This window comes from Sardina pilchardus, chromosome 8 (assembly GCF_963854185.1).
Source record: "Sardina pilchardus chromosome 8, fSarPil1.1, whole genome shotgun sequence".
NCBI lineage: Eukaryota > Metazoa > Chordata > Actinopteri > Clupeiformes > Clupeidae > Sardina > Sardina pilchardus.
Genome location: NC_085001.1, coordinates 33,056,190 through 33,080,224, shown reverse-complemented (window position 1 = coordinate 33,080,224; position 24,035 = coordinate 33,056,190). Strand labels below are relative to the sequence as shown.

Below are 24,035 nucleotides of genomic sequence, written 5' to 3'. Positions count from 1 at the left end.
AGCAATATGCTGTTTCACCTGTAGTAGCACTCGACCTTAATACAGACCTCGGGAACACGTAGCTGAAAAGGTGCTTAAGCCAATGGGGGAATTCGCACTAGAGTTATACATACGAGTATACATAATAAACACCCAGATTTTGGGGTTGCGCCTCGTAAAACGTGTTAACAGAATCAGTACTGAATATTTGTTGTTTCTGCTGTCTTAAAGTTTGAGGGCCAAGAGATCAACCTTGATGACCGCATGGGGATTTTCATCACCATGAACCCAGGCTATGCAGGTCGTACAGAGTTACCTGAATCAGTGAAAGCGTTGTTCCGACCTGTGGTGGTTATCGTTCCTGACCTGCAGCAGATCTGCGAGATCATGCTGTTCTCTGAGGGCTTCCTCATGGCTAAAGTAAGACACTGGTAGCACAACTGATATCAAAATAAAATGTTTTATATGAAGGTATATTTGGTGTAAAAGTCACAAGCACATTTAAAGAGAAACTATGCAGAATTGGCGATTTCATCTCCGGTTTCGGTTTTGTTTTTCATTTTCGCTCGTTTTATGCTTGCATAATGCTCTGCAGAGCTTCCTCGACAGCTTTAGCGTATATATTTATATATAGGCTATATATAAATATATAAATTGCAAGCGTGGTTCTTCTTGTTCCTTACGCCTCTCAGACTTCCAGATGTAAACAAGGAGCGATCGCTTCCTAGACAAACTGCAAGGTTGCAATAGCGGATAGGGACACTGGGGGCGGGAGAAAATATTACTGTTTTCGATAAAACTGGTCAGTCAAGCAAAACAACGATTCTAAGCGATTTAATGACTATGAAAAAGTTGCATAGGGTCTCTTTAACTGCAGATTTCGCATGCAGAAATGTGTAACCGTAAATTTGAAGTTGTACATGGTTTTGTTTTTACTTTGTTAACACAAAATAGGGTCTACGGGTTCACAAATCCTTATTACAGGTACACAGATCCTATCTTGTGCATCACAACTTCCTGGCCTCATGCCCTCAAGACTTTTGCCCCGAATACACTGCAACTTTTAGGGCAAAACACATTCGCACATCCGTTTCATAATCTGAGAACATGCACAACATTCGTGCATTAGTAAACCCAAATGTGAACTAATGCAACAGAAGTTGTGCATCTGTGAAATATTTTCTCATTCATAAAATTCTATAGATTGCTGTGATTATTGAGCATTTCCTTGCACGACTACAAGTCAATTGATGTAAGTGCTCGAATCTCCTTCTACAAGTTTCAGCTGTTGTTTTCAGGACGGATACTTTGGCACCATTTATACCACCTAGCGAGGCGTGATTTGTATTTGTGATTCGGGCACGTCGAGTGAATCGATCGACATGAAAACAAGCTAAATTTACGGTTACACATTTGTGACTTTAGTGTGCGCATGCGAAATCTGCAGTTAAATGTGCTTGTGACTTTTGCACCAAATATACCTTCATAGTTTTGGGATATTCCATTGCATTTCACTCCCTGTAAATGAATTTGTTCTATTTTACATACATTGAAAGGTCATTTTTGTCCCCGCACACAGATTTTGGCTAAGAAGATGACTGTGTTGTATAAACTGGCACGTGAACAGTTATCCAAGCAATCTCATTATGATTTTGGGCTGCGTGCTCTGAAGTCTGTTCTGGTGATGGCTGGGGAATTGAAGAGAGGTTCACCAGACCTTAATGAGGTAGGCTAACAATTACTGGCCCAGAATTATATGGCTTAAAGAAATAATATTTTGTCTTCTGACTTTGATGGCCTCCTCTCTATTTATTTAATATTGTTTGTTTCCATAGCGTTTATTTCCACCGATGCCTTTCTTTTTCTCTGTGTTTTTACATACTTTTCATATTTGATGGGAATGATATGAAAGACGTGAATCAGAAGCTCAAAACCCACAAATTACTTTGCAATGCCGCAGAGGTCCATGCTAATGTGAATGCACCTCCAAATGCACCTCTGGGGCGAGAAAGAAAAAAATATTTAGGAAAACATGCTGTCCTGTTCTGCTAAGTATCCTGCTATTCATTCTTTGAACAATAAGATGGACGATCTAAGGGCCAGAATAAGATTTCAATGGGACATAAGAAACTGCAACATTCTTTGCCTGTCTTAAACATGGTTGACACCCTCTGTTCCGGACTCTGTAACTCCATCTTCCAAACTGCAGTACAGAGATGAGTATGTGATCTCCGTGTCAGAGGATGAGGTTCAGAAACCAGAAATGAATTAACATCACCAAAGCAGCCGGCCCTGACGGCATCTCTAGTCGCGTGTTGAAATCATGTGCTGATCAGCTGTCTGGCTTGTTTTCGTCTATCTTCAATGACTCTTTGGGCCCTATTATGACAGTCTGGTCACTAACGAAAAGCTTAATGGGATGTGCAGTCCACATAGGGAGTGTTTTTGTTATCAAATGTCGGGCAGATGGCGCAAAAAGGCTGCAGGACAGTATTTTATGCAAGTTAAAAGAAACAAAATTAGCAATTAACTGCCGCCGTGTATTAACCTCTTAGCTAAAGATATTTAGCAAAATCAATGTACAAGCTGCGGCTAATAGCTGGGAATTTACGGTACATATTTGTTTCAGTTTTTGTTTTGGTTCTTTGGACAATTTCTTTTTGGTATATGTTATGTGATAATATTCTGTGGCAAGGCAGCGTTCACACAGACATGCTTTTCAACTCCAGAATGTGAGTATAAGTAGTGTGTGTTAAAAACATGCAATGTAGATACTGTGTAGCATCCTGACTTAGGCCCCGTTTACAGGACAACGTTTGTGTTTTTTTTTTCATCAGTTAGGCCTTGCGTTTACACAATGCCATAGTTTCGGAGGCTGAAAACTGCTTCCAAGGTGGGAGTTTTTGAAAACCCCGTTTTCGTTTTGCCGTGTAAAGGTAGCCTTGGCAAGCCAAACTACACAGAAATATATAGTCTGGGGTCGGACCATTCACAGAACTGAAGCCTGTGGGTGGGATGAACAGTTGCCTTTCAAACTGCCTCTGCACGTAATAGGCCAGCATTTGTGACCAATCGTAGCCGGTCAGCAAAACGGCAAATACATCCTTCTTTAAAACGAATGACTTGAGTGCTTCTTTCTAGGCTAGTGTAAAGGTACATCTGGCGTTCTTATGACGACATAGCCCCACCTCCAACCTCTAGTCCAGCCCCCGCGCTTGACCTCACCTGACTAGACCCTTGGCAGAACAACAACAATGCTGGATCACTGACGACCAGCGACAACGCATTAACAATTAGAAAAGCACTCAGAGAGCGCAGCTACCTCCGCCTGCATTGTTCTTCCTAGGTTGTCATACATTTGAACCTAAACTATTCAGATCGCCACCACGTGGCCATACCATGCCATTACACCACTAAGCTAAATACATAAATGCCTCTAGAATCCCGACGGAATTACGGATCAGTCCCAAAATGTAATTGTTTCTTCTTTGGGTCATGTCCGACCTTCCCTGAAATCCATCCATTACTTTGAGTTATCTTGCTAACAAACAGACAGACAGACAGACAGACAGACAGACAGATAGATAGACAAATGCCGGTCCCCGATGAAATTATATACCTGCTTGGCGGCGGTAAATAACCTGCGCCAAATAGTCTAGGCCAGTGTTTCTCAATCTATGGGTCGCGGACCGGTACAGGGCCGCTAGAAGATTACCATCGGGCCGTCGGCCGACCCTCTCTGCCCATTCTTCTCTGTCATATTGCTGCGAGAGATTTTCGGGCCTCAGCAGTCTCAAGTTTGGGAACCTCTGTTTTAAGGTATTAAAAAACATTGTTGTTTTACAGTAGAATTTTCGAACGAAACGGCCGACAATTAGGGGTCTTACAATACCTATAAAGGCGTATATGGTGGCGGGCGGTGGAAGTTGGGGGGATGGGCGCGTGTTAGGGTTGCCACACGTTCTGGTTTTCCCGGGATTGTTCTTTTTTTTTAACGTCTGCCCCTGTCAGGGGTGTGCCACGGGTGTAGCCAGGAGAGCAGAGTGTGAGGACCCAAGTGCGAGGCAAGACACGATGAGGCGAGATTAGGCAAAGCAGGAATCTTTATGTAACCAAAAACTTAACTACAGGACTACACGACTACAGAACATACACCACTTAGCACGACTAATGACAGACAAAAGCTACGTTTACATGCACCCTTTCTAATCCGATTCAGGCCCAATCGGGTTGAAATTCCTTCATGTAAACAAGACAATCGGAATGAAAATCGCCGATCTGATTGAAATTTGGGTCGGATTGAAAGAGGTGGAACGGACCCGTCCGGTAGTAAAATAGTTGTCATGTATACACTGGATCGGATCGTTCCCTGCTACTCTTCCCTTCTGCGCATGTTCAGAAAAGGAGGCGCAATATTTCTCTTATCAAAAAAGCCACCACGGTGTAGGCAGAGAGGGCTAAAGATAGTAGGCTAATGAAGGATCTTTGGTGTAGATGTAAACATAAGCACTGGGCGTGAGGTTGAACCATATGTTTCTTTTAGGTCTATGGGTTGAACAGTGACGGATAACATGGCATCGGAAGAATAGGCTATTTAGTTTCGTGACACTTTCAAAACACCAACAAAATCTGACAGCATCTTTGAAGTTTAGGAAGTAGCCTACTAGGCTGCAGGCAGTTGGATACGCTAACTGGCAGCTGCGTAGGCTTTGGTAAAAGCAACGACTGAAATGCAGTGATGAAGTCTCGTTTTCTGAAAGCCAAATGTTAACAGGTAGGCTATGTTTCGGAGGCTAAACGGCTATTGAAGCTAGGCCTACGACTACAGTGGAGACAGATATTTTGCGATGTCTGAAAGAACAGTGTGGAAGCTAGGTAAACGGCAAGGACCTATTGATTGAATGCATTTCCGTACAAGTTTGAATTTGTGTTGCTGGGACTTGATAAACAACATCTGAGGCGCAAAACAACTAGCTGTTCAGTCAGACGTTTTGATGGTTTGCTACCCCGTCAGATTACAGGATAATCAGCTATATTTTTGGCTTTGGAATACTTCTGTATGACCGTGCATGAAGACCGTGCATGAAGTTAGCATTTGCTGACCGACTTGCTGTGCAGTGTGAAAGCGGCCAGTGAGTGTGTTAGGAGGACGCAATTTTTGTTTATATTTTCGTCGTTTTAGTCATTCTAATTATAAGGAAAAGAAACGAAACTCTAGGCCTACTGATGTTGCTTTTGAACAGAAGAAAGCAGAGGCAGAGGATTGGAAGTAGGGAATATTTCACGCCTCAAACGTCATAGGCTATAAGCTCTCATCCATCTCGGTGGAGCAAAACTGCAAGCAGGCTATATGCGCGTGAAGCTGACATGTAAATGCGCGCATCCAAAATACTCCTTGCCATGTAAACATCCACCGATCCGATTGACCGATCCGATTGGTCATTCCGATGGTTGCATGTAAACGTAGCTAAAGACTGAGGGAAGACAGAGGGCTTAAATACACACGGGAACCAGACACAGGTGATGACACTGAAACAACCAGGTACAGGTGAACTTAACAAGGGAATAACAGGACTAATCATGAGAGACAGGTGAGGGGCGGAGTCGTCGGGACTGGCGCAGGAGCCAGAGCCGGGGCCGGAGCAGGAGCCGGAGCCGGAACTGCAGTCAGGGGAACAGGGAGAACAGGGACAGGAAGGGACCAGAAGTCGAAGGGAGCCGGGTCCGGAGCTCGTCGGGGAGAAGGGACTGCAGAGGGGACCACAGATGGAACGGCGAGGCGTCTGGGAGCCGGGACAGGAGCCAGGACTGGAGTCTGGGACAGGAGCCGGACATGGACCCGGGACAGGAGTCTGACGTGGAGCCGGGACAGGAGCCGGACACGGAGCTGGGACAGGAGTCTGACGTGGAGCCGGGACGGGAGCCGAACACGGAGGCGGGATAGGGGCCCGGACAGGGAGAGGAGTCCGACGCGGAGCCGGGACAGGAACCGGGACAGGAGTCTGATGCGGAGCCGCCACAGGAGTCTGACGCGGAGCCGGGACAGGAACCGAGACAGGAGCCGGGACAGGGACAGGAGTCCGACACGGAGCCGGCACAGGAGTCCGACACGGGGGTGCCACAGGAGTCGCCGCTGGGGCCCGGACTGGAGCCGGTGCTGGGGCCCGGACTGGAGCCCGTGCTGGGGCCCGGACTGGAGCCGACGCTGAGGCCCGGACTGGAGCCGACGCTGAGGCCCGGACTGGAGCCGACGCTGAGGCCCGGACTGGAGCCGACGCTGGAGCCCGGACTGGAGCCGACGCTATGGTGCGTTGGGGAGCTGGGGCTGCAGACGGAACTGCAGTGGGTCGGGTACCCGGGACTGCAAGGCAGTGAGGAGCCATGATTGGAGCCAGAGAGGGGCCCGGCCAGTCCTCATCAGAGGACCATTCGCCCTCACTGGTCTCTGGTTCCTCCTCCTCCACCCAAAAGAGTTCCCACGCCATCATGTGGATAGGCACATCAGAACTGAAATCAAAAAACTTGCCTGCTGGGTCCATTGTGTGGTCTGTCATTCTGTCAGGGGTGTGCCATGGGTGTAGCCAGGAGAGCAGAGAGTAAGGACCCAAGTGCGAGGCAAGACATGATGAGGCGAGATTAGGCAAAGCAGGAATCTTTATGTAACCAAAAACGTAACTACAGGACTACACGACTACAGAACATACACCACTTAGCACGACTAATGACAGACAAAGACTGAGGGAAGACAGAGGGCTTAAATGCACAAGGGAACCAGACACAGGTGATGACACTGAAACAATAACCAGGTACAGGTGAACTTAACAAGGGAATAACAGGACTAATCATGAGAGACAGGTGAGGGGCGGAGACAAGAACAAACCAGACCACATGGAGAGGGTAAACAAAGGAGCACATGGAACAGGACACAGGAAGTAAACAAAGCAAACAGGAAGACACAAGAGGAGCAGACATAATGGAAAACACTAGTCAGGGAGGACAAGACAGGACCGGATCGTTACAGCCCCGGAAAGTTGATAATCTTTCCCGGGACACGAAATGTCCCGTTTCTTTGGTGCTTCACTTCTAATAATATCTATGTTCTGCTCATGAAATCATAGGCTACTATTTTTCCTTTATACGGTATGTTGATCCAGCTGTCGCAGACATGAGCTTATTTGATTGGTTACAGACCTGCGAATCGAAAGTTTACCTTAACCATCGCAAACTACCGGCCACGCGTCCAAGAGAGTGAATGAGTGCGGGTAGGATAGACTGGGGACTGCCTTGTAAAAAAACCCATTTTGGTCCGAGTAGGCCTAAGTTTGATAAAAATGGGGGGCGAGACAGAGGAGGAAGTAGCCTACAATCAAAGTCAGGGCCAGCAGCGAAGAGACAGCCGCAGCACTTCTATCAGCTCAGGTTTGTGAATTAATGACCTGTGTTGCTACCTCGCTAGCTTTAAGACGCTTAATTTGGATAACTAGAGAAACTTACTAACGTATCCTACTGGCTACTGAATCACATTCGCATTCGTTTTCCATGAACTTGTTCCATTAAGTCTAGTAAACGGGCTTCAAAAAAACACTGCTAAATGGGTAAACCGAGTGCCACAGGTAGTCCTTGGCAAGCATACGATTTTCATGCAAACTGAAAACTGAGCAAGGAGTTGTATTGGATTAATCCATTTACAGTTAGCGATTAGAGTGGCACCTATGCATTCATTAATAACATAACAAGTGTGAGGTCTCTGTTAAATCTATCTATCAATGCAAGGAACGTCTGTCTGTGTGTCACTCTGTCTGTCTGTGTGTTCCACGCATAACTCTCGAACCACTCATTCGACTGACCTTAAATGTGTTGCTAATGACATGCGTGAGTACAGTGCAAAGTTTGGTCGTTTTTGGACAAAAAATGACAAAGATATCGTTAAATTAAGCAAAATACAACTCTAACGCAATCCCACAATTCGCTCTCCGCACTCAGTCACTCCCCTTTTCGCCCATTTCGCTGACGCACTCACGTGTCGCCATTCATGGAAATTACGATGTCTCACTTAAACAATGGACCGTTTCAAGGTTAAACAGGCTGAGTCCGACACACATGCACCCATGTTGGTAAGCAGGCTATAACGTAATGTTGCATTGGCTAGCCTACTTAAACAACTGCGGTTGCCTAGCGCCCTAGCGGTTCTATTGCCTGATCAGGTTGCTGATCTTGCCACAATATGGCGACTCACACACACGTCGGTAGCATTCTGTTCAAATTTGCATTTAAAACAGCGGCTCTTGACTCTATCTGAACATTGGCTATGGGCATAACATTCATTCAAACATCACTTCCGATTTAATAGCACTGGCATGGCCATGCGGTTATTTCATAATTTCCCAACAACAGCAAAAACGCACGGGTAATGTGTCTAATATTGCCATTAACGGCAACTCAAACGCCTTTCCCCTTCACTCTTTTACTTTGCTAAGTGGGTAAAAAGCGCTACTAACTGCACGGGCCTGATTCTACATTATCGCCAATCTAACATGATCTACCTGCATCAACGTTATTGGGCAACAAGTTTCTTGGAAAATGTTTGTACGGGCACTGCACTAGTGACTCTTAATGCCCAATAAATACCATGTAACCTCTCCCTGCCAGTAGGCCTAGGTCTAGTGAGGGAAAATTAGCTTTATTTGTTATTCTAATATGACTAGTGCAGTGCCCGTACAAACAATTTGACAAAGGCCTACATTGCTGTTGGGAACAACCACTAGCGTGTTTCTTCTGGGTCACTTTGCGTTTTCACCTCAGTGTGTAAACGCATTTTTTTTTTTACCGGTATCGTTAAAGGTGTGAAAGTGGTTAAGACAAAAATGCCCAGCGTTGTCATGTAAATGGGGCCTTAGCTAAGGCAGACAGCTAAGCAACAACCCATTGTTGGGAAAAAAAAAATGATTAAAAGTTTAACTATGTTTAACTTTCAGTGCATCGTGTGACGCATGTCTTTGTGAACATCGCCTAATACTATATTTCCTCTCTCTAACAGGATGTCGTGTTGATGCGTGCTCTGAGAGACATGAATCTCCCCAAGTTTGTATTTGAGGATGTTCCTCTGTTTCTTGGGTTAATCTCGGACCTATTTCCAGGGCTAGACTGCCCTCGTGTACGTTATCCCAACTTCAACGATGCAGTGGAGCAGATCCTCCAGGAAAATAAATTTGTCATGTTACCCAACCAGGTCAAACTTTAAGTTACAAAATGACTAACCATCACAACAATGCATCACCATAACACCTTTTTGCTTCACAATGCTGCTCATTTTTTTCTGACTCATACAGGTCGACAAAGTAGTGCAAATGTATGAAACTATGATGACCAGACACACTACAATGGTGGTGGGACCAACAGGTGGAGGAAAGTCTGTGGTTATTAACACCCTGTGTCAATCCCAGACAAGGTTGTTATTACATAATATAAATTATATTCACTGTCAAGGCTAAGCTTTGCATTAGAAAGCCACAAGTCTCTATCAAGTTATATTCTTTCTAAACTAGCACAAAAAGTAAGGACATTTGTGCGTGGTAGATTATTTATCTGTGGTAACTATGCTTTTTGGCAATAAACCTTTTAAAGCATGTTTAGTTCCATTTGAAATGGTGCCCCATTTGTAAGGAACATGCACTTGTGGGATGAGCAGCAGAGCTGAGTATGTGGGTTGTGCCCAAATTCTTGAAAGATTTGCCAAATTGTCTCTGCCAATCCCACATAGTTTATTCTACCATTGACTCGTTTGGTGGATTGAATGATTTGAACCATGAAGAAAGAAGACATATTGGCAATGTAACAATTTGTTCTCAACCAGAATCCTCAGTAGCGTGTGGAAGAACCATACACAGCCACAACCAGGGGGTCAAGGCCGTGAAGATTAGCTTCGGCAAGTTCGCAAGCGCCATTTTCAAGTATGGCGCCTCATGGAGCATTTAGAACCAGCTCCGTGCACGAAAATCCGTGTTGGGCACAAGCTCTCATGCGCGTACATGTTGGTGGACGGGTACCTACAGCCAATCATTACTCCGTGCGACATTCCACTGGACTCAGGTGTGCGTTCCCGAGCAACTTTCTCTGCTTGTTGTTACGCGGCAAGCAAGGTATGTGCATTATCGCCACCCTCTGAACTGGAGGATGACTCTCTTTTTACAGAATGTCCAATAGAAATCAATGTAGGTCCATACGTCATTTCCAGCTTTGGAACTTTGCGCATGGTCAGAGCCGACTGGCGCTGGATCGGAGCTCCAGTGTTCAATATGGCGTTGACGAAAATTGGATTTACTAGCCTAGCAACGGCCATTCATTTGTATGGAGGGCGGGACTTCACACTCGCCAGTTATATATAATACCTCCATGGCCACAACAGCCATCGTCTTCTTAACTCATTGGCTGCCAGCCATTTTCAGTGCAGCGCGCTCCATACTGCTAGACGTTTTACAGCATTTTGACTGTTTTTCCAAGATCCACCGAACGGTGTGCTTTATGACTATGTAAACACCGAAGGTACCAAATGAAAGTGTAGACTCTCTTCTTTCACCAGGAAAAAACGGTTTGTTACTATCCTTTTTCGTTCTTTAGTAATCGTCAGTAGAACATGGGTTAGTTTTGCTAAAAACACCTGTTTTTGACCAACAAATGGAGAAAACGATCTTTTTGTGAAAATCAACTTTTTAATGTTAGCGTTTCAGGAGTATGTCAACCACGATTGCACTGTTATCTCGTCAGTCTCGTCAAGGTTGCTAGGGACTCTGATGGTCACTATAGACTCTGAACAGGACGGTAGACTTAGCAAGCTAGCACTAGCAAAGTTGTTGTTAGTCTATAGCAATATCCAATGTAAATGGATCATACCTTTCACGTTTTTCCATCCTTGATGTAAGAAGTAAGCATATTTATTCCCTGCACCGCGTGCAAACTAGATCCACTGTGGTCGATCTTCAGTGTGTTTTCTTGTTGTATGTCTCTGCATGTGCACTCTGCAGGCAGATACTAATCATCCAAATGGCACTGCTTCCATCTAGCGGTTCGGATCGCTAGTACAGTCTGTTTACAAGCCTGAAACTCTGCCAGATTGTTCCCAAGCCCACCCATGAGCCCTCCCCATTGAAAAATGCAATTGACGTCTATAGATGTCAATGGCAGTCAACGTATGTGTCTAAATTGACGTTTAAAGACATCAGTGGCAGTGAATGAGTTAAGACGCCCACTTTGAATTGCAGCCTGTCTTTGACATTCCCCGTTATATGGAGCTTGGCCTTTAGTTTGGAGATGGTTCTTGGGCTCACTCGAAATAATGGCATAACTTCGTTTTGCGGAACACCAGCTTGAAGCGGCCTTATCCAGATCAGTCAAACTCGTCATGCTGATTCTTGGAGAAGACACTTACTGACTGAAGCTGTACGCTCAGAGGTGCTGCCAATCAGGTGTCTGATTGGTACCAGAAGCTCAACACAAGTGCTAATAGCAACAGCAATATAACCTGTTTGGCAATTTTTCATGGGCGCAATCCACATGCTCAGTGTTGCTGCTTAATCCCACAAATGTTCTTTACAAATGGGGCACAATTTGAAAGGGAACTAAAACAGGCTTTCCAACACTACAAGATGTATTGTCAAAAAACATAGTTACCACAGAGAAATAATCTACCAAACATAAATGTCCTTACTTTTTGTGCTAAGTTTAGCTACTCTATGGGCATGTGTTGATGTGCATGTGTTTGCATTTGAGCATATTTTGCACTGTATGAAAACAATGAGTAAATTGTGAACTACTTCTTCTGTGTCAATGTAGGTTGGGCCTGTTAACCAAACTGTATGCACTGAACCCCAAAGCCATGAGCGTTATTGAACTCTATGGAATCCTTGATCCTGTGACACGTGACTGGACTGATGGAATACTTTCAAACATATTTCGTGACATCAACAAGCCCACTGACAAAAAAGAAAGAAGGTGAGATTATGGATATCATCTACAGTAGGTGTAGGAGCCAAAATGTATGGTCTCTTGGATGTTATGTTTTTGTTTTCCACTGGGTGGCGCATGTTCATTTCTTTCGGTCAGGTATAAAGGTAGGAACTGATGTGTTGTTGGTCAGGTGTCCTACCCGGAAGGGCAAAGGGTTTTGACCGCTAAGGCAACGCTAACGGCCTGTGTGACTACTGTAGCCTACCTGCTGATGTATTTGGACTCGTTGGAATAAATGGATCACCTTGATTCAACTTGAAGACCGTTTACAGGCGTTTTGCTTTAATTCACAGTAAGCCAACAGTGTAGTTTAGCCACTGACTTTAGGCAACATCTAGCGCGTCAGCCATAGCCACCACCCGCGTTTGGGCACCTCAGTAGTTCCGTATCAGTACAGAACTCCTTCAACAGTAGGGGCCAATGCTGTTTCCAATTAGTAATACAAGAGACTGATAACTAATTAGGTGTTCCCACACAACATCATAAAGCAGCGGGATTCCTGTTGAGAGTAGAGCCTCTCGAAGTCTGAGGGTATGAGAGCTGAGGTGAGGCGAATTAAAAAAAAATATCTTGGCCTGGGAGAAATTTTTATGCGTGCGAGCAAGGTGAATCATTACGTCAATACTGGCGATATTACATGTGTGTACTAATGACATTAGGCAAACGGAGACCACCCAGTGAAGATACCAGACAATCTCACGAAAAAAGCACAGAGAGACGAGCAATGGATTTAAAGAGTCACTGCACCCTAAAATATGTTTTTTGAGGTGTTTGACGTGTTTCTCGACAAAAGTAACATTTCGTCTGATTTTGTATTGGAGATATTGCTCTCCGCGCATTCTACAGGTTGAAACATGCCATGGCATGTTGGTCCAAAATGCTATTGGAATGCTGACCAAGTCCTGTACTTCTCGTCCAACACTACGTCACCGGGTCGTTACAAATTAGGAATGAAACGCCCCAACATCTGCTGCCCTGATTAGCCTACCTGTGATAAGCCATGTCTGCAGCACTCATTCCCAGATTGACACAAAATCACCATGGTTGATTGGTTGCAGCAGTGCTGCACTCCCTCTCCAAATTTCAGAACGTCTCGCCCAGAGCGGTAGATAAAACAGAGTGGCGACACTCCCATAGACCTCCATAGGAAAAAATGGCAGCGCTTTTTCCAGGCTATTTCCTCGTTATGGGGCTTTTGGAACTGTTTACAGCCAATCTCTTGGTCAGTAGTCAATGAGTTAATTGATTACACCTTCCAGCATTAGAAGTACATCCAACCCTCCAGCGATTCAGCCATTCAGCACAGGTTTTTTTGGAACTTGTGATCGTGGCGGCAACATCAAAGAGTGTCGCAACTCTCTATCTATGGCTCTGGTCTCGCCCATAGACCTCTGAAGTTGGCCTACAAAAAGGATCCAAAGCTGCCATCTTTGCCCATATAAGGAGATCCGGGAGTTAATTGAAGCTAACTGCCTATGGCAAGTTGCATTGTAAGTTAGCTTTGGGGTAGCAAAGATCAAAGTGTGCCGTCTTCACCTGCCGAAGATCACAGTATCCACTAGAAGGCAGTGGACAAAACTGTGTAGTGAAAAACGTCTGCATTACAAATGTCATCATTCCCGCGAGTGTAAAAGGGTGGGTTTTGAACATTCTAACACAAGATTCTATTCCGCAACAATTCAACGTTCTAAAATTCTATGTAGAATTCAATGAACCCAGGTATTCTTTAGAATGTTAATTTTCCAACATTCCAAACACACCGGTGTGACGGTACACTCTTAAGGGTTAACAGGTGCGATTATTGAAAATCCCCATGTTATTTTCCCATAGAAAAAATCTCAAGATACCGGATCTCCTTATTTGGGCAAAGATGGTGGCTTTTTTGTAGGCGAACTTCAGAGGTCTATTCAGAAAGCCTTTTTCAGAAATGTGAAGTGGGTGGAGTTATGGGGTGAAGTGACTATTTAATGACGGCTAAGATTAGCAGGCAATCGGAGGAGGAGGGGGACTGCCCTTGATTGCCCAAAGGATTACTCATACTGTTAGTCCATGCAGCTTAAGCCTACCTTACATTGGCCACGTTTACATGATGTTTTTAATTCCGAATTAGTTTATTCAGAATTAAATAGATCGGAATTAAAATATTCTCCTTTGAGTTTACATGGAAATAATAATTCCGAATTGGCGTTTACATGGAACATACGTTAATTACGCTTTATTGTATTCTGCTGAACGTCTGGGGGTCGGGAAGGGTTCCGGTTTCACAGTAACTCTGATAATAGGCCTACTATTTAGCCAGCAGCTCGAGAATATTGTCAAGCTTCACGTTTGCTAGCTGAGGAGGAGAAGACTGTCGGAGAAGGGGGGAAGAAGACGGAGACGAATTAACCATGAAACGAGCATGCGCTTCTTCTTCCTCCTTGTACGAGCATGCGCCAAACAAACGGAATAAACTTTTAATCGGAATAAAGGTTTACATGATCAAGGAGGGGAGTTAATTCCGCTTTAACATCGGAATAAACCAACCACTTAAATCGGAATTAAGTTTAATTCGGAATAATCATTTTCAAGCGGAATAAGCGTTTACATGGTCTCTTTTAAAGCGGAATTAACTTTTATTCCGATTTAACTTGGTTTTATTCGGAATTAAAGCTCTCATGTAAACGCAGCAATTGACAGACTTTGCAAAGATTTGGAAAAGATTTTTGAAAGACTACAGTCTCAGACCCTCTCACATCTAAAGACAATTCATTGAGTTTTTAGTCACAGGCCAGTCTCAGATTAGGATTTTGCAAAGACTGTGGGTCACTATTTACAAGACTGCTGCTAGATTCCTTCAAATTATTTCCATCGTGCAATAGGCTACACGTCATCATTAACAGGAAATCACATGATAGCCTACTCATATCAAAGTATTTTTTTCGCGTTTCTGCAGCATTGTTTGATGTGTGACATCACTAACCGATATAGAGTTGTTCTGTCTCGTAGAATAGCCGACTAATAAATTATAAGAAATGAAATAACAAATAATCATACAGGCTACAGCTGTATTTTGCCCCTTCCTGTTTTCGTGTTCGCGAGAGGTTACTATTGGTTTTTAATGTTCACGTCAGTATTTGCATGAGCCACGACTGAAAAGACTTCCGATAATATCAAACATGTTTGATATTGTCGTAACGGCAAAACTAGAGAAAGACTGCCTCCGACGGACTTAAAACCGCTAAGATTGGCACCTTACACTAAACGATTTTGGAAATTTAGTCGCCGACTGTTAAAACAGGCCAAAATCGTGCAATGTAAGCCAGCCTTTAACCTAACTGTCGGTGATTTAGACGCAGGCATTTTACCCCTGTATGAGAGAGCTGGTGTATGTCAATCTAAAGCGATCTGAAGTGATGGAAGGAAGGCTAACTTAGGTTATTGGCTAGCGCTACACACTGGGTGCGTTCGTAAATTCAATCTGACACTCTGAAAAATAGAATAACGCTCTGAAGTTCGAAAAAGACAAGCATTCTAACTCCCAGTGAATTTATGAACGATTATTTGTGTTTATGTTTACTATATGGATGCCACTACGGCACTTTTGAAACAGGGTTTATGTATTATTCAAAACTCAATTCCATTGATGCAAGAGCTTTCTTGACAGTGATGATGAAGAACAATAACAAGAACTTAATTTATGAAATATGTAAATCAAATGGTAAGATTCCTGAGCACTTTAAGTGCTATTTTGAAATTAATTTACAGGTTCATTCATATGTAACAAGGCAAGCTAATGATTTCCACCCTCCCCAACTTAGAACATGTCAAGCTCAATTTTCCATACGTTATAGGGATGCTAAAATCACAATTGGCATAAAGATCACAATTGGCTTTGATTTGTTCTATCACAAATCATTTTAAAAGATGCCTATAAAGGCTAATTTAATTGCTGGTCTATAGTGTGTTTTTCTGAGGATTTCTATCATAGCAGCTTAGTGCTTACACTGTTTGTTTATCTTTTTTCTTTTTTCTTTTATTGACAATGTTTTTTTATATTTACTTTTGTTTGGGGCTTTTGTTATGTTATTTTTTTAGGTGGAGGCTTCATATAAGCCAGCCTGGGCTAACTGCCTCTTCCTGCACTGAATTTGTCTTTGTTTTCCTCTTTTGTACTCTCTGACTCTGAAGTGCTAAATAAAAAAACCTTAAAAAAAAAAAAAACTATAAAAGACGCAGAGTAGCTTTATGATACAGTACAGCGCACATTTGCGATGAAAATGTTACGCCTTTTTAAAGCAGGTGTAGCCTACACCGAATCGTGGTTAAATCCATCATTTAGACAACAGAATTAGTAGGATACCATATTTGTTTCATAGAAGTCTACCTGTCAAATGCAGGCTCGTTTCCACACCGTGTTCATCAACCGTGATAAAAATAATATTTGAAATGAACACGGTAATTGTTATAGTCAACATTTTTATCATGGTTTACCGTTTCACCGGTAATCTCTACATACAGTAGTCACCAACGGATAACGAACAGATTGAAGAAAAAAAGAATGGATTTGGAGTGACATTTCTTGCGTGTGTGTGAGAGCTCGAGGTTGATTCTGAAAGCGTGAGTGTCCAGCCAGGTGCGGAAGAAAATTTGTAAACGTCTGAAATTTGTAAACAGATGCGCGAAATTGGCTATAGGCTACTTTGATCCACTTGGTGTGGATTCATTTTAGGAGCAAAATGGAATGAAAGGGTTGAAATCAGTACTCGCACTTATTTTTTTCTACTCGCACTAATATATTTTTAGTCGCATTTGCGACGACCTGCTCACACTGTACAGCCCTGCTTGCAGCTATATTTATTAGGGCCGTCAATCGATTAAAATGTTTTATCTTATTAATTACTAATCAAATCTAAATTAATCGCATATAAAATGTAATCGCAAAATCGCAATGTCAACACTATTTCTTTGCAGTAATGTGGTACTTAAGAGTTGACGAACTCCGGTGATATGCAAATTCTGTGCTGCAGACATTGCAGATGACTTTGTTTTAATCAACACTTTCTTTTTAACACCGTCAGGCCGTTTTTTTTTTTTTTTTTTAAATAAATGTTCCAATCAATGATCCAGGCAGCACATTCTCGTCTCCCCATTTTACGGTCTAATGGTTACCGACTAGAATGGCTCCGGGTCAAAGGTCATAGATTAATCTGCGTTAATTTTTTAAATCAGTTATTTTATCTCAATTCATTAATCTAAATTAATCAGTTATTTTGACAGCCCTAATATTTATTGTTATTTTATTAGTAGTAAAGCACTTTGGGTCAACCCTAAGTTGAATTATTAACTAAATTATGCTATGGAGATTTGATGTCAAATGATGTCAAGGCTGTTTGAATTGATATGGGCGGTATACTGTATATTTATAGGATGATTGTTCCACCCCTACCGTCCATGGTATCCAGAATGGTCAAGGCATTAAACCAGAGTTTCTCAACCTTTTTTTGACAAACGCCCCCTAGCCTCTTTATGATCCTCTTAACGCCCCCCCCCCCCCCCCCCCCCCCCCCCCCAAAAAAAAAAAAAAAAATCACTAATATTGCAGGCAAAAAAGTGTCGCTGATACCAGAGTTTTGGTATATAAAAAAAAAAAACCCTAGCTATTTTGTACATGCACTTCAGAAAAGTCAACATTCAATGTGCTAACATTGTTCACAAAATGTTGGTGAAAACATTTGCACATCAGTGGACTACTTTACTTATGTAAAATATAAATACAATAGCTGCATTGCTTTTGCATGGTTGCATAATGCTTGCATGGAAAAATACTTCGCAAAACAGCAATTATATGGGTGCCATTGTTTTTGGATGTTTCCCTCATGCAAGCATCATGCACAGGTAGGCAAATGGAAAAAATGGACATGGTTTTTAATAACATTTCATTCAAATGCCTGAATGTAAGGATTCAGGAAACACAACATTAGCTTTGTAGCCTATATGGTAAATGGCGGAGTAGATAGGCATAAGTCACTATTTGGAGTTTAACAGGAAGATATGCTTCAATAGCTTTTGGCCATGTTATATTCAAATTTGGCTAAACAATGCGCAATGCTAGACTGTATTATACATTGCTCTGTGTTTATGGACGTTGGAAGAATCCACTTCGTTCTATTAAAAGTTGTGACATAATTAAATAGCCTTCCAACCGGTTGCGGCGGAGCTTTGCTACCAACGTTATCGAGTAGTTTCAGTTTCTCTCGCGTAAACGCTCACAGGCATTGCATTGAATGCACGCTCATACCACCACTTAATGGCATGCCTGTATGTTTGAAGACGCCAAATTAGCGAGTATTTCCTGGTTGCAGAAAGGTTTGTTTTATTTTCCTGTCGGTCGGCGATTGCTTGATCAATTGCAAGTCAGACGAAGCGCCGGGAATAATTTCACTCTGTGGCTCCGTGGGCCTGCAGTGTTCACGTTGCGGACCGGTGCCGGTCTGCGGCCCATAGTTTGAGAAACAACTAGTAGCATTGACATTAAGTCAATAATTTGCACAACATTGTTTTAATCAAAATTCAAATGTACTACACTGTAGGCCTATGTGTAGTCGCTGTCAGGTACTTAAAAGTTGAGATGAATAACAGTGATTCACGCCCCCCATTTGTGCCCGAGCACCCCCCTCTATGCTGCCTCGTCCACACCGCCCCCCAACACTGTCCGAACGCCCCCTGGGGGGCGGTACCGCCCCCGTTGAGAAACCCTACATTAAACAGAACTTTACTGTACACCCTTTCTATGGCATATATCTTGTTCTCCCCCTCTCCCTCATTTGCATATAACAGTTCTTCAAAAAGTATAACGCATGTATTCTGAATTTCATAGGTACATATTATTTGATGGGGATGTTGATGCTCTGTGGGTGGAAAACATGAACTCTGTGATGGATGATAACAGGCTGCTGACCTTGGCCAATGGAGAGAGGATTCGTTTGCAGAATCACTGTGCATTACTGTTTGAGGTACATTTTCAGTTGTGCTTTGTCATTATCATTTACTCTCTTCTCTACCATATTTCAAACAATGCACTTAGTCTTTGAATACAACACCACATCTGGTCTCAAACCAGTCACAACAATAAAGTGTGGAACTTACAGTTGCCTTCCAACATCCACCAGACGTTTTAGTCCTTTGTTCTTGCATAGCTTGTATTTCCCCTATGGCCACTTTTCTGCCCCTGGCGCACAAACATAATTTTACAGTCCTTGTCATTTGCCGGCATAGAATTTATTTCAACTTTCCCGTTCTCAAGCAAACCTGCCTACTGGTAATTTTAAAACCAGATTATGTCAGGTGTTGCGACCCTGGGTTAGGCTGGTTTGAAATTAACCACAAATGATATAAAGGTTTTTGTTTGTAACCAGTTCAAATGGCTGTATTTTTCTCCACATCAGATGCCTTGAATCTTTTGATGGTTATGTCATTGTAACTCAATCTGTCCATTTCAAATAACAATGGTCAGAAGACATCATTTAAAGGGATAGTTCGGGTTTTAAGACACGAAGTTATATGGGTTCCCTGTCAGCAACGTTGTGCATCAGCACTGACTTACCCCCCGACAGCGTCCTGTGAGCCGAGATCCAGCCGGTTTTTGATCGTTTTTGATGCCGGACTATTTTCTTTAGCAAGTTTCTGGGGTCACGAAAGTAAAGTGTTTTTCTTCTCAAAACCATATGCGTTCAACAGAGTGATATATTTGCACCACAAAAACGTTGTCAAGCTGTCAGTAGCGCGCAGTGATAGGAATCGCGAAAAATAAGTAAGTGATAACGAGGTTTGAATTTTTCCTGGACAACGTTTTTGTGGTGCAAATATATCACTCTTTTGAACGCATATGGTTTTGAGAAGAAAAACACTTTACTTTCGTGACCCCAGAAACTTGCCGGACTACTTTCTTCAGCATCAAAAACCGGCCGGATCTCGGCTCACAGGACGCTGTTGCGGGGTAAGTCAGTGCTGATGCACAACGTTGCTGACGGGGAACCCATATAACTTTGTGTCTTAAAACCCGAACTATCCCTTTAAGGACCCTAAAGGAACACAATTTATTGTCTCATACACAGTTTTGAAACTGAAACTAGATACGTCTCTTATAAAACTTGGTTAGATTTTAGATAAAAAAATTTTGCTGTCATAGAGTCACTGTGTCCAACTCCATTTTACAATAGAAATTTGAATGCCATGTCTTACAAAGCTGACTGGAGCCAATTTTCATCCTATATTTTATGTTAAGTGTAAAGTGTTGAGTGTAAAATAACTGTAAAATGTCTTTAAAATACAGGTGGGAGATTTGCAGTATGCATCCCCTGCCACTGTTTCCCGCTGTGGAATGGTGTTTGTTGACCCCAAAAACCTGCGTTTCACACCATACTGGCAGAAGTGGGTTAGCGACAGATCTTTAAAGGTATAGTGATTATATTGTTTTCGTTTTGTGGCTATTCATGTATAGGATCTATACATCACCTTCCACAATGATTGATACCTCTGGGAAAGTATCAATAATGGATGTGTCACTCCTAACTTTATGTGAAATTTAGTGGCATTTCACATCGCAATGTTTTGAAATGAACTTGCGGTTATAGGAGCTGTCATGCGAGGGAATAATTGTGCATTGCAGTATGCAGTAACGCCACCGAAAACCAAAACCACCATTGTATGTAAACTAAATGTATCGTCTCATTGTAGGCCTAAATTAAATTAAATCGTTTCTCCTCTTTGCGATTCTAGGTTACGTGTTTTCATACAGATTAACCTAAAAACATTTAGCAAAGATACTGCTCCAGTCTGTAGTGTTTCATTAGGCTCCTAGGCTATTTGCTTTTCTCTTCATTAATTTAGGCTGACATAGTGCACACACATTCTCACCAGCCAAGACCTGACACCTGTCACTCAACTCGTCATCGTAGGGGAGGTTTTTGCCATCATTCTGAGCAGTTTTTCCCGTTTCGAACAGAGCCCAGGTTGGCTAAAACAGAAAAGACAGCAGTGCTGCTTTGCGATTGTTGGACTTTTATTTTGACAAGTTTTTGACGTTTTGTCTTCCACATTCATGAAAGGCTTGGTATGAATGTTGAGTCATGTTTCATGAAACAGTCATGAATGCTTCATGTGCAGTTCATGACAGCTGTTAAGAATGTGTTATGAACGAACCCGTCAAGTAAAGTGCTACCACAACATTTTGCAAGAATAGGCCTATTGCTTCAATCCGTAGTGAATTCCATTATGCTACTAGGCTATTTCCTTCATCTTACTCTTTATTCATTTAGGCTATTTATTAGGCTCATCATCTTCCGTCCTTTACAGTAAGCCTACTTGTGTAACACAGGCATTCTCACCAGCAAAGGCCTGTCATCTGTCACTCATCATTGTAGGTTTTTTTGACCATCATTCCGCTTTATAATCATCAACCAATCAAGGTGGTCACTTTGATCAAGCTCGTGCATGAGCACTGACGGTGACCTTAGCAACGGAGTTCTTATCTTATCTTAGGAGTTGTCATTGTTCCTAACTAAGAAGTAAGGAGGTCTGAGATGCTTTGTAAATAACTTTTAAGAGACAACTCCTAGCTAACATCTTTTGGTGTGATTTAGGAGTACTCCTAGTTATGTGGACTACATCTCTCGTCTCAGACGATGTACGTCACCAACATAATGAAACGAGAGGCTCTGGATATGACTAGCTGTTATGCTAGTTAATGGTTACATCTTGCTGCTAGCTATGTCACTTAACAGTAATTTATGTACAGTGATGAATACAATTTATCCGACTCATGGTATTTTCATCGGCAAGGGAAGCTCAAGTAAGACCTGTTGCTGGTATGCCTGTACAATTCGGTGTGACTGTGAGTGGGGCTAACATCACTAGCACGACTGATGGGTTTGTAGTCGTTTGAATTACAATCTTTCACAATGTTGTAATTCACTAGTTAAGAACATATGGATAATTCAAGGCACAAGACGATCGGAACCAGAAAATCATTTTTATAACTTTCTCCATTGAAAAAAAAATCCAAAGTAAGGTTCCATGGTGGCTAATGGAAGGGGCGTGACTTCGGCTCTCTATAGCTCTTCAGTCCTGCCCCTCCTCCGAGAGAGCTTAGTTTCCGGAAGTAAGTTTCTTAATCAAAAATTTCCTCGAAATCCATCCAAAACTTTTTGAGCTATCTTGCGAACAAACAGACAGACAGACAGATAGACAAACCCCGATGAAAACATAACCTCTTTGGCAAAGGTAAATATAATGATAATAAACGCAGCTGCAGTATGTTTTGAAATGTGTCCAAATGTGTCCATTTCAAAATCAAATGCAGATTACAGTATGTAGAAACTGACTGCTGCTGTGGTGTAATCACATTAGCGTATCATTGTGGAAATGCTATTCTAGTTCATAACACATTTATTTTCTTACAGGAAATTGGAGAACTTTGCAAGTTGTTTGAAAAGTACGTCCCTCACACCATTGATATGATCATCGATGGTATAGTGGATGGCAAACAAGGAGAAAAGCTGAAAACCATTGTCCCTCAAACTGATTTAAATATGGTTGGTCCATCATTATACTCAATTGTATAGCGGTATAGGTTGTATAGGTCATGTAAGTTTAGTCAGAGTTTATTTTTCTTCCATATTTTTTCTTTTTTCTTTCCTTCAGTAATTTTTTGTCAACGATTCCCGAGACCTCGCTGCACGAAATTTGGTGGGCATAAGAAGTAATTAGGGATTCTTTTTTTATTGGCTCACTTTTACTGAAGACATACTATCGGCTGATGAGAGATTCCAATCACTATGCTAAGCTAAGGTAGCAGGAGTGCTGCCTGACTAAGACAATGCATGCACAGAGACAAAGATGCTTTTGCTCTCAAGGCTAGGCAATTTAGTTATATAGCACATTTCATACAGAAGTGCAATTCAAAATGCTTCACACAGATATACACAAATATATCAATTCTTTATTTATCACAGACACTAGTACAATGTCCATAGCAGAGTATAAAAAACATACAGAATAAATCATTTTAAAAAACAAGAAGACAAAGAGACAAAAACAAAAACAAAAAACAGCAACAATAAAACAAGACAAACAAAACCATCAAGACAACAATACAACAAGCCATCAAGACAACAAGACAAAACCACCCATCAAACATATAGGCTTTCTCTCCAATGCCTCCTAAGCTTAGAGGAGTACCTCAAGGAGCTCTTAGCTGGGTTCATTAGAGCTTCAATAATGCTATTGTGTGAGAGATCCAGGCGGCACATGAATTTGTACATTAAATTTCTAAGGACTGCCTCACAGGTTGGCACATTGGAGTGGACAAACAAGTAGCTGGCACTAAACCATCTAGGTAGCTGCATCAGCAATCTCATAGTGTCATTATAGGCAACTTTAAGCTTCTGCAGACTGCTTTTCTTATATCTACACCATAGATGAGAAGTATACATAGGTGTACAAAAGGCTTTAAACAAGGAGCATTTGACATTAGAAGAGCACATACTGAACTTGCGTAGTAACATGTTAGCCTGGGCATATAATTTACGGCGTAATATAATCACTCAGTCAATATAATGGTAATTACAATTAACCATAAAACCAGGTGTAAAACAATTCAAATAAAACATAAAATAAGTAAAATAGTTTTAAGCGAGCAACATTTTAAACTTGACTACAGAGAGGAATATTAAATCATCTTTTGGAAATTGATTGATCTTAATGCCTTAAATAGGAAAATGAGGACACCATTTTTTTTTTTGTGAATAATTCATGTATCATAAATACTGTACATAAATGTTTTTCCTTAAAATACAGGGGTCATAAGTATTGGAACCCCTATGTTAAATTCCCATAGAGGCAGGCAGATTTTTTATTTTTAAAGGCCAGTTATTTCATGGATCCAAGATACTATGCATTCTGATAAAGTTCCCTTGGACTTTGGAATTAAAATAGCCCCACATCATCACATACTCTTCACCATACCTAGATGGAATGGTGTTTTTTTTAATCTGGTTTGATTTGCATTGAGC

General features: G+C 42.1%; 1 protein-coding gene across 1 annotated transcript in view; it reads left to right on the top strand.

The window, feature by feature from the left end:
- dnah10 (dynein axonemal heavy chain 10) overlaps nucleotides 1-24,035 on the top strand; it is a 337,572-nt gene that overhangs the window by 184,951 nt on the left and 128,586 nt on the right. The window contains exons 34-42 of the mRNA XM_062544195.1: nucleotides 211-399; nucleotides 1,559-1,705; nucleotides 9,017-9,208; nucleotides 9,309-9,427; nucleotides 11,809-11,967; nucleotides 18,842-18,977; nucleotides 20,297-20,424; nucleotides 21,747-21,759; nucleotides 22,446-22,556. Of these exons, the coding sequence (XP_062400179.1) occupies nucleotides 211-399; nucleotides 1,559-1,705; nucleotides 9,017-9,208; nucleotides 9,309-9,427; nucleotides 11,809-11,967; nucleotides 18,842-18,977; nucleotides 20,297-20,424; nucleotides 21,747-21,759; nucleotides 22,446-22,556 (1,194 nt within the window). The remainder of the gene's footprint in view (nucleotides 1-210; nucleotides 400-1,558; nucleotides 1,706-9,016; nucleotides 9,209-9,308; nucleotides 9,428-11,808; nucleotides 11,968-18,841; nucleotides 18,978-20,296; nucleotides 20,425-21,746; nucleotides 21,760-22,445; nucleotides 22,557-24,035) is intronic.